Source organism: Lemur catta, chromosome Y (assembly GCF_020740605.2).
Source record: "Lemur catta isolate mLemCat1 chromosome Y, mLemCat1.pri, whole genome shotgun sequence".
Taxonomy (NCBI): domain Eukaryota; kingdom Metazoa; phylum Chordata; class Mammalia; order Primates; family Lemuridae; genus Lemur; species Lemur catta.
Window position 1 is genome coordinate 1172285 of NC_059156.1, and position 11518 is coordinate 1183802.

General features: G+C 43.9%; 1 protein-coding gene across 1 annotated transcript; it reads left to right on the forward strand.

Annotated features, from left to right (window-relative positions):
• The first annotated feature begins 6732 nt into the window (after window positions 1-6732).
• LOC123629033 (testicular acid phosphatase-like) lies at window positions 6733-10558 on the forward strand. Its single transcript, XM_045538966.1, is given in 11 exon segments — window positions 6733-6738; window positions 7739-7871; window positions 7945-8027; window positions 8491-8615; window positions 8826-8867; window positions 8869-9002; window positions 9080-9157; window positions 9247-9260; window positions 9486-9608; window positions 9712-9791; window positions 10513-10558. Coding segments are annotated over 11 exon segments (864 nt in total).
• The last annotated feature ends 960 nt before the right edge of the window (window positions 10559-11518 follow it).

Here is an 11518-nt window from a genome sequence, read left to right on the forward strand (position 1 = left end):
TGCAGCAAGGGCCCCTCGGATTGCAGCACCTACGTGGCCACGCGAGACCTAGACTGAACCCCAGACTTCTGTACCGCCTAAGCCCCTCAGGAAACCGGATCTGGGAACCACTGGTAATAACATTCTTCTGGGCTATTTCTCTCTAGGAATATAGAGAAAGGCTGGTTGCTACTGAGCTCTAGTTTCTGTAAATTTTGAAACTCTGCCCTTTGGGACTTGAGAGTGCAGAGCAAATTCCTGCTGCATGTTCCAGGGAAGCACCTTCAAATTATTCAATCTGAAAGTAACCCAGAAGACGAATATGAACAGCAGGAAGGATTTTATTAAATAAAAATGTCAATTTTCATTTCCTTTTATCCCTATAACCATAGTCTTTAGATAAAAATAAAATGAAATAAAACAAAATAAAATAAAATGCAAGGAAAGACTGCCAGGCAAGAAAGGACACAAGGGCAACCCACTAAAATGAGTGACTTTGCTCTGTTCTGGGGAAGGACATGAAGCCTATCAGCTTGATTTGGCTCACTTCAGGCTGTATCAGTTGAATTCCTTCTGTGTGGCAAGGGGTGTATTTAATGTCTAAAAGGATGGAGGTGCACATAAGGGGGAGAAAGAGGGACAGTACTTATGCCACACATATTTAACATACAGAAAAGCTTTACCTTACCATAGGAGGGAACTTCAAAAACAACACCACTGCATACAAAGTTTCCAGGGTACAAAGTTTCAGTTAGGCAGGAAGAATACATTCTAGAGATCTATCAGACAGCTTAGTGATTACATAGTTAACAATAATGTATCACATACTTAACAATTGCTAATAGAGTAGATCATAAGTGTTTGCACCAAGAAAAAAACAAGTACATGTGGTGATGGAAATGTTAATTAGCTTAATTGTGGTAATCATTTCACCTGTATACATGTATCAAACCATCACACTGTACACCATAAATGCATACAATGTTTTATTTGTCAATTATACCTTAATAAACCTGGATGGGTCAGGGGGAAACAAAGGGAACTTTTTTAAGCCACCAAGGATTTATCCTTTCTTCTCAGAAAGTAAGACCTTTCCATCTAAATAAGGGAATTTGTGTATGAAGAATTGCATTAATTCACTTATTCAACAAATATTTATAAAGCACCCACTACACCTGAGGCCTAGAATAGTTGGGAATACATCAATGAGCACATAAACACAAATCACTTCTTTATGCAGCTGATATTGTAATGCAGCTTTTGAAATAACTAAATGATGTAACATATTCAATGATGAGTGAGTGTCATAGAGGAGAAAAAAGCAGGGCATGGGGTCAGGGAAGGCCTCATGAGGGACATATTTGAGCAAAGACTTTGAAGGAAGCAAGGGACCAAGTCCTGTGGGTGTCTAAGTGTTCCAGGCAAACAGACTAGCAAGGGCCTATGTGTTGAGAAACAGCAAGGAACCCAGTGAATCTAGGAAAAAGTCAGCAAGGGGAAAGCGAGGCAGGAGGATTGTTTTAGCCCAGGAGTTCAAGGCTGCAGTGAACTATGATCTCACCATTGAACACCAGCCTGGATGACAGAGTGAGACCTTGTCTCTACAAAGAAAAGACTGAAAAAAGAAAGAAAGAAATTATTACGTAAGGCCAAATATCAGATTACAGACCAGACACTGGGAAGGAAGAAATGAAAAAGATACCAAATACTCTGCCTATGTTAGTAAGTGCTTACCTACACAGGTACCTAGCCCCTGCCTGCACAGTTCACCACATCTGAATTTGAAACAGTCCTTGTCCAATCTGATATGGCACTGTGGCCACCCGATTTTTAAGGGCACCAGGCCCTGCCTATCCGCCACCTGATTGCCCCATTTGTTTCTGCTGCTGGGGTGGATTTCCAGGAAAGAAGGCACAGCCGCCATGGTAAGCAAAACAGGCTGGGTAGTCATGCAGGGGCAGTGTGTGTGTGTGTGTGTGGGGGGGGGTGTCCTCAGCACACAGCCCTGAAGCAAACAGTCCAGTTTTCTTTGTCTAGCGTACCCACTGGACCCGGACATCGATCTGGTTGTGTCCATTAACACACTTGTCTGGAGTTAGTTTTGCCTGATAAAGCCCATGTGTGTTTCTTCCAAGCTTACTAGAACTAAAGGGGCAGCCGTAGAGGTTTTAGGGCTTGGTTTTCACTGATAATGTAACTCTAGTCAGCAATTTCCTTTTCAAAAGTATTAACATATCTTGTTTCTGCCTTAGGAAGAAAAGTTCTCTCTTGGATCCTCTGAATATATGGCCCATATAGTTAACTGTTTTAAAAGACATGATGACAAATTCTAAGCCAACTGTAGGAGTTCAGAGGTCAGACCAGACCAGGGAGCCATCTGTTCTCGCAGACCTAAAAAAGGCTGTGTAGACTTCATTAAAGGAAAGCAGTAGTTAATATTTATTATTTCCCCAGAGCACGTTCTGGTGGGGGATGGGGGGTGCAAGATGGCTTTTTGCTCAGAGGAGCCTACATTTGATCCTGATAGCTCTACCTGCCTGTGCAAATCATTTTTTTCTTTTTGATTTATTTTATTTATTAATTTTTTATTTCAGGATATTATGGGGGTACAAAAGTTTAGGTTATGTACATTGCCCTTCCCCTCCCCAACCCAAGTCAGAGCTTCAAGCATGTCCCTCCGCTAGACAGTGCACATCACACTCATTATGTAGGTATACACCCATCCCCTCCCTTCACTCTCCACATCTGCCTGATACTCGATTAATGTTATTCCTAAGTGTGCTCTTTGGTGACGATCTGTGAAACCAATTTGATCGTGAGTACATGTGGTGCATATTTTTCCATTCTTGGGATAATTCACTTAGTAGAATGAGTTCCAGCTCTATCCAGGAAAATACAAGAGGTGCTGTATCAGCATTGTTTCTTATAGCTGAGTAGTACTCCATGGGATACATACACCACATTTTATAAATCCACTCATGTATTGATGGGCACTTGGGTTGTTTCCACATCTTTGCAATTGTGAATTGTGCTGCTAGAAACATTCGGGTGCAGATGTCTTTGTCATAGAATGTCTTTTGTTCTTTTGGGTAGATGCCCAATAATGGGATTGCTGGATCGAATGGTAGGTCTACTTGAATCTGTTTAAGTTATCTCCATATTGCTTTCCACAGAGGTTGCACTAGTTTGCAGTCCCACCAGCAGTGTATGAGTGTTCTTGTCTCTCCGCATCCATGCCAACATTTATTGTTGTGGGACTTTTTGATAAAGGCCATTCACACTGGAGATAAGTGATATCTCATTGTGGTTTTGATTTGCATTTCTCTGATGATTAGAGATGTTGAGAATTTTTTTATATGTTTGTGGCCATTCTTCTGTCTTCTTTTGAAGTTTCTGTTCATGTTCTTTTCCCACTTTTAGATTTCTTCTTGCTGATTTTCCTAAGTTCTAAATAGATTCTAGTTATCAGTCGTTTATCGGATGTGTGGCATGCGAAAATTTTTTTCCCATTACGTAGGTTGTCTGTTTGCTCTTGTGACAGTTTCCTTGGCTGTGCAGAAGTTTTTTAATTTAATCAGGTCCCATTTATTTATTTTTGTTGTTGCTGTGATTGCCGTTGGGGTCTTCTTCATAAATTCTTTCCCTAGGCCAACGTCTTAAGAGTTTTTCCCAAATTTTCTTCTAGAATTCTAACAGTTTCACACCTTAGGTTTAAGTCTGTTATCCACTGTGATTTGATTTTTGTGAGAGGTGAAAGGTGCAGGTCTTGTTTCAGTCTTCTACATGAGGCTATCCAGTTTTTTCAGCACCATTTATTGAATAAGGAATCTTTTCCTCAGTGTATGTTTTTGTCTGCTTTGTCAAAGATTAGATAGCTATATGAGGATGGTTTTATATTTGGATTCTCAGTTCTGTTCCACTGGTCTGTGTCCCTGTTCTTGTGCCAATACCAAGCTGATTTAATAACTGCAGCTTGCAGTATAGTTTGAAGTCTGGTAAATTAATACCTCCCATATTGTTCTTATTGCCTAAAATTGCTTTTGCTATATGGGGTCTTCTCTGGTTCCATACAAAACATAAAATTATTTTTTCTGTATCTGTGAAAAATGATGTTGGCAATTTAGGAGGGATTGCACTGACTCTGTAGATCACTTTGGGTAGTATAGGCACTTTAACAATGTTGATTCTTCTGATCCACGAGCATGGTATGGTTTTCCACCTGTTTACATGCTCTGCTATCATAAGAGGTTATTTTGAAGATCTCTATGCAAATGAATTTGAAAATTAAATAAAATGAAACACAGCAGGCCTAGATGGTTTCAGAGGGAAACTCTACCAAAACTTCAAAGATAAGGTAGTCTCTAAATTGTTCCAGAACAAATGAAGGATATTTTCCTGATTCTTTTTATGAAGCAAGTATAACACTGAAAAATAAAACTACAAACCAATATCTCATATTAAAATTGAGTCAAAATTTCAAAATACAATATTTATAAACAGAACTCAACACCACATTGAGAAAATAATACACCACAACCAAGTGGGAATTCCAGCAATTCAAGTCACCATAAACAAAGTTAAAATACAATTGGCAAATGGGGAGAAAATACTATATTATAGTACATGTCACAGCTAAAGTGCTAATCTTCCTCACATACAAAACACTATTTAAAAACTGAAGGAACAAAAGATCAAAAACCTGAAAAACAATAGACAAATGACACAAGGTTAGCAATTTACACAAAGATATAAATATGGTCCTTAAATATGCAAAAAGATGTTCAATCTCAGCCATGATAAGAGAAATGGAAACCAAAACAATACTGAGATACATGTAAAGGATGCGAAAGATATACCATAGAAACACCCATCAAACACTCACCAGAAGAAATCTAGGGTGCCTAAATTCACATCAGATAAAGTAGACTTCAGAACTAAGAAAATTACTACAGACACAAAGGAACAATACATAATGATCAAAGTGTTCATTCACCAAGAAAATATGCACCTAAGGAAACCATTGTACAATACAAAAAGAAAAAAAACTCACAGACTTGAAAGGAAAAAATTAAGTCCACAATTATACTTGCACATTTCAATATTTTTCTTTCAGCAATAGATAGAACAAGTAGATGTAAAATCAGGAAAGATGCAGGAAAACTGAATGATAGCATCAACAAATTGGATCCGATCGACATTTATGGATCATTCCAACCAACAACAATAGAATACATTTTTTTCAAGTGCATATACAATATTTACCAAGATAGACCATATTCTGGGCCATAAAAATACAAGAATTGAAATCATACAAAGTATATTTATCCTCTGACCATAATAGATTTAAATTAAAAATCAGTAACAGAAAGATATCCGGGAAATCTCCAGTTATTTGAAAAGTAAACAGCTTACTTCTAAACAACCCATGAGTCAAAGTCTTTCGAAAAAAAATTAGAAAACATCTTTAAGTAAATGAAAATGAAAACATACCATATCAAAATCTGTAACATACAGACTCAGCAACATGCTGAGAGAAATTTACAGCATTTTTATAGAGAAATTTAGAGCACTGAACAACTGTATTAGAAAAGTAATTATTTCTAACCAGGTAGGGAGATACAGGTCTGTAATCCTAGCTATTTGGGAGGCTGAGGTCAGAGAATTATTAGAGTACAGGAGTTTAAGACCAGCCTGGGCAACATAGCAACATCCTGACAAAAGAAAGAAAGAAAGAAAGAAAGAAAGAAAGAAAGAAAGAAAGAAAGAAAGAAAGAGGAAGGAAGGAAGGAAGGAAGGAAGGAAGAAAGAAAGAAAGAAAGAAAGAAAGAAGAAAGAAAGAAAAGAAAGAAGGAAAGAAAGAAAGAAAAGGAAAAAAAAGAAAGAAAAGAAAAGAAAAGACTAACATTTCTAAGCTTTCACCTTAAGAAGCTAGAAAAATCAGCAAGAAAAAATCAAACAATCCTATCAAAAAGTGGGCAAATGACATAAATAGAAATTTTTCAAAAGAAGATGTAAGAATGGCTAAAAAACATATGAAAAAAGGCTCAACATCCCTAATCATCAGGAAATGCAAATAAAAACCACAATGAGATATCATTAACTCCGGTGAGAATGACCTTTATCAAAAAATCCCAAAACAACACATGTTGGCATGGATGTGGAGAGACAGGAACACTCATACACTGCTGGTGGGAAGGCAAACTAGTGTAACCCCTGTGGAAAGCATTATGGAGGTACCTTAAACAGATTCAGGTAGACCTACCATTCAATCCAGCAGTCTCATTATTGGGCATATACCCAGAAGAACAAAAGTCATTCTATAACAAAGACACCTGTACCCGAATGTTTATAGCAGCACAATTCACAATTGCAAAGATGTGGAAACAACCCAAGTGCCCATCAATCCACGAATGGATTAGTAAACTGTGGTATATGTATACCATGGAGTATTACTCAGCTATAAGAAATAACGATGATACGACATCTCTTTGGTTCTCCTGGAGAGAGTTGGAACCCATTATATTAAGTGAAGTATCCCAAGAATGGAAAAACAAGCATCACATGTACTCACCAGATAATTGGTTTCCCTGATCATCACCTACATGCACATCGGGGAAGGATACCAATTGGATATCAGACTGGGACGAGGGGTGGGGGGAGGGGATGGATGCATGCCTACATGTTGGGTGCGTTGTGCACCGTCTGGGGAATGGTCATGCTTGAGGGTGCTGACTCGGGGATGTGGGGGGGGGCATGGAGGTATGACTGCATGGTGGGTGCCAGGCGCACTGTCTAGAGAATGGACACGCCTGGGGCTCTGGTTCGGGGGGATGGGCGGGACACGGACAATGTATGTAACCTGAGCTTTTGTTCCGTCATGAAGAGCTGAAAAAAAAAAAAAAAAAGAAGCTAGAAAAAGAAGATCCTGATATGACTTAGAGACCTTGTCCAGCTTTTATTTTCCTGAAAATCTTTGTATAATAGAGACAATGTCATTCTTTCACTACATAGCTGGGTTTGTGCTCTGAACTCAGTTTTTCAAAACAAAATCATTTATTACTTAGGGCTTATACATGGTTGGTAAAGTTATATGGAAAAACAAGGGAATTATTAACAAAGTCAGGGTATATAGCAACCTCTCAAGAGGAATCTGTAAGGAATTTCTGAGATGCTGGTAACCTTCACCATCCTAACCTGAATGTTGAGAATGCATATGCTCATTTTATTGTTCTGTTCAAACTATATATTTACCTTTACATACTCTTATATACGGAAGGAAATGTGTATAACTCTTAGATATAACTGTAAAGTAAATGTGTACATTTACTTTTATATACTATGTAATGGTAAATTATATACATTTTCTCATTTTAAAATTTGAAAAAATACAAAATAAAATGTATTGAACATAGAATTCTTCTGGCTCAGTCTTTACTTATCTCAGGAACAACCTTCTATGACTACAAAACATATGCCCACGAACTGCTTGAACTTCACAGTTCTTACTTCTAAGTAAGATAATACTTTTGATCAGATTATTTTTTCCTGTTACTTAAAAAGAATAAAGAGGAAATGATTCTTCCACAAATAAGTGATCTAGCCATCTGGGATTGCAGCTCATCTGGTGAGCACCATTTAACTGCCACTATTTGGCAGTTAAAAATGTGGCAGTGGGCTCAGAAAGGGTGGGGGTGGGGTGGGAGAGTGTGTCGCACAGGCCTGGGAGGACCCATCTCTGTTCTCTTTCCATCTCTTCCAGCAAGCCCATGCCCTTCCCTTCCCATCATGGGCCTCCCCAGATGTCCTGAGGACACTTGCCCAGATCTCCACTTTGGATATTGGGGCTCACATGGGCCCACCTTGGGTGGCAGAGAAAGCCCAGTTGACAGGGGGTGAGGTGTGGGGCCTGGAGGCTGGGAGGCCAGGCCCTCAAAGGTTCCAAGCTCTCTTTTCCTGCCCTCTCAGGGATCCTGCTGGATGCTATCCTCTCCAACTTCTCGCGGGTCCAGCACCTGGGGCTGCCCCTCAAGATGGTCATGTACTCAGCTGTGAGTGCTCAGGAAGGGAGGCAGTGCCATCTGGGTACAGGGATGAGGGCGATGGCAATTTGGGGGAGGAACAGCTTGTGGTCCCAGTGGAACCTCAGCCCACTGCCTTGGGTAACTGATATCTCCAAACCCTACTCTTGGACCACATCACTAGAGGTATAGATTCAGGAAGGAGGGAGGTGATGGTGTCCTGGGAAAAAGAATTTAGCTCCTCTGGAAGGACAAGTTGTTTAATCCAGCTAGCCAACCTTATTTTGCCTCTACGTGACCAATCTTTTTTAAAGGATGCCTGTAACTGGTGGCACTGCCTTCTGGAAGAGAGGGATGGAGGAGCAGATTGGCAGGGTTAGTTCTAAGGAGGCTGGGGGACATCTGGGAGCCAGCTGGGTACACAAGTCTTGAGCTCAGGAGAGAGGAGACCTCAGGAGAGGAGCCCTGTCTCGGCCTTTGGAACTGCCCGCAGCATGACAGCACTCTGCTGGCCCTCCAGGGGGCCCTGGGCCTCTACATCAGGCATGCCCCACCATACACTGCCTGTCTCGGCTTTGAGTTCCGGAGGTGCCTTGGGGATCTGGACGAAGATGGAGGGTGAGGATGGGGCGGCACCCAGGGGAGTGGGTGGGACAGAACTCTCAAGAGGGGTGACGTGCCCAGCAGAGAGCACAGCAAGGCACTGGCCTGCTGAGGGAATTGGGTAGGATGGTGTTAGGAGATTGATAGGTGGGAATCAGCAGTCTGTTTCTCCAGGTCTTAAGGTCAGTGGCAGGGGAGGTCCCACCACCTGCTCTCTCCCTCCAGGAATGTCACCATCTCCCTCTTTTACCACAATGACTCGGCCCGCCAGGCTGTCTCTCAGCCTCCCTGGGTGTCCAGACCCCTCCCCACTCAGCTGCTTCCACCAGCTGACCACCCCAGTCTGGCCTCCAGCTCATGGGGTCACCTGCCATGGCTCCTATGAGGCTGCCACCCCCCCAGGTGACAGTCCTCTGTGCTGGGGTTGGAGTGGGGGGTGCTGAGTACTGGAACTCACAACTTGCGTGTTCTCCCCACAGCCCCCATGGTGCCTCTGCTGGCCAGAGCTGTGGCTGCACTGGCAGCTCTCTGCCTGGGGCCTGGGGGGTGGTTCCTGTGTGAGCCATAGCTCACCCATAGCTGACCTTGGATCCCAATGTGTGTGCACACTCTCTGCTCTGGCTTCTGTGACTCACTGTGCATGTAGGGAACAAGGGCTCGGTGGGTTCCCTGGCCTGGAAGCCAGTTATGTGCATGTGCATGTCTGTGTGAAGGTGGCACATACGGGTGCGTGGCCACCTGCACCATACATGTATAGACATGCGTATTGATGTTTCTGCACTTATGTGTATGTCTGTATATACATGTCTATGTATATACACTCCTGCATAAATGCATGACAAAACCTAGTCCTGGTGAGCCTCACTGTGTGCCATGCACTCACAGGAGTCAGACCCTCACCAGCTTTCAGTGTACAGATGCCCTCGGGGACAAGGCCAGACTGATCTGGCAGAGGGAGGCTCCCAGAAGATGCAGGACGCACAGCCCGGCCCCACAGCCAGCCAGCTGGCACCGATCCCACAACTGACTCTGGGCAAGTGATTGGGCCTCATTTGACAGAGCCAAGATTCAAACCCAGCAGGCTCCATGACCTCTGAAATTAACCTCCCAGGGACAAGCAGAGAGCAGGGGTGCTGAGGACACTCTTTCTGGGCTGCCCATCGTAGCACCTGCTGAAACTATGAATTGGAGGTGGGTGGGGACCACTTTTGGCTTTTTAAATTTAAAACGCTGAAGGTGAGGAGTTACTGGGTGCCTAGTGGTAGGACAGCAGGCCCTGTGGGGGACAAGCCCGTGCCTGCACCACTGCTGCTTTACCCCTTGGTCCCCCACATAGGCTGGCAGAGGGGGTAGGGCAGCTGCCTCCTCCACTGTGGCTAGGACAGAAGCACCAGTGGCTTGTGCGCACCATCACTTGACCAGACCTCCCTCGGGTAGCCTGGGGTGCTCGGTGACAGCCACTTGCCACCCATTAAATGGGGTAGCTACAGGGAAGCTGTAGCTTCCTATACAAGGTGGTGGTGGGGGCAACAGAGCTACTCCCAGCAACCAGGCCCCCCAAACCCTCCCTTGGGCCTGACAAACAACCCAGAATTCCAGGAGAAAGAAAGGTGCTGGTTTTGGGGACAGTGGGAAAGGGCTGGTCTGGGGCAACCAGCCTCAAAAGTGGTCCTGTCCTCATATTTGGAGAAGCTGGGACAATCCCTGCTCCACAATGGGGCCACCAGCATAGTTCCCCTGCCTGGCATTGTGGAAAACCCCTGCCCCGGGGCCTGAAGGCAGCCTCTCTGGACCACCCCTGGAGAGCCCTCAACCTGCCCACTACCCTGCCATCCCTAGAGATGCCAGCCACCATGGCCCAGGCAAGGCTGAAATCCCCCTCAGCTTTCTGGCCTGGGCTTCTTTCTTGCAGGTTCATGAAGACCCAAAGTGCTAGCTGGGGCTACCTGTCACTGTGAACTGCCCTCACCTGGGCTGCCAAGAGTGCACCCATCCTCAGCGGACTGCTGGGATGGCCCATGTAGAGCCGGGGGTCTGAAGGTGGGCAGGGGCCTGCACACACCTCTCCTGCCCTCTTCTGTCCTTCAGGACCCCAGGATCCAGCTCAACACCCACAGTCCACGCAGGTTGATGCTCTCTGCCATTTAATGGGTGCCATTTGTGTGCCCAGCACCTGAGCTGTGAAGTCAGAACTGCCAGGGCTGTCCTCACAAAGCTGTCACCTGCATTCCTGGCCCCAATACACCCTAAACCTAGGCCTGGAATCCAGTCAGGCCTGAGGCCACACAAGTAGCTAGAGAAACCAGATCAGAAGGGACTGGATGTCCATAAAACAGGAAACAGTAAGATTACTTTGAAAGGGGACGGCAGAGCAAAAAAAAAAAAAAAAAAAAACACCAAATAAAATAAAATCACAAAACCTTAAGAAAAAAACCTTCACAAAGGGAGAAATAAAACCACAGTGTCACATATGCTGAAAGTATTGAGTAAAAAATACAGCACTTAAACAAACACCTAAAAAATTTTCAGAGTAAAACTTCAGGATGCTTTACCATCATGGGCCACGGGGTCTCCCTACTTGGCCTGTAGTGGTTTGGGGGCCCACGTGGCAGAAGGGCAGGCATACCACTGTGCCCACCCACATTAACAGGATGCATGCTATGTACCAGAGGCTTGCTCTGCGTAAGCCACTGTACCCATGGACTTGTGGCAAGCGGCCACCAGGACTTGCTGCTCCCATCAGCTCTGGCCAGTGACACCCATGGGGGCAAGTACGGACAAGGACATCCCTCTTCTGGGGCCATAGAACATGGTATAACAGCATGGCCAGCCTACAGGAAACTGGAGATGCACTGGCAAGGCACTGACCAAGGCTTTTTTCTCCATTATGATGTCCCAGTCTCCCTGACTCCCCTAAC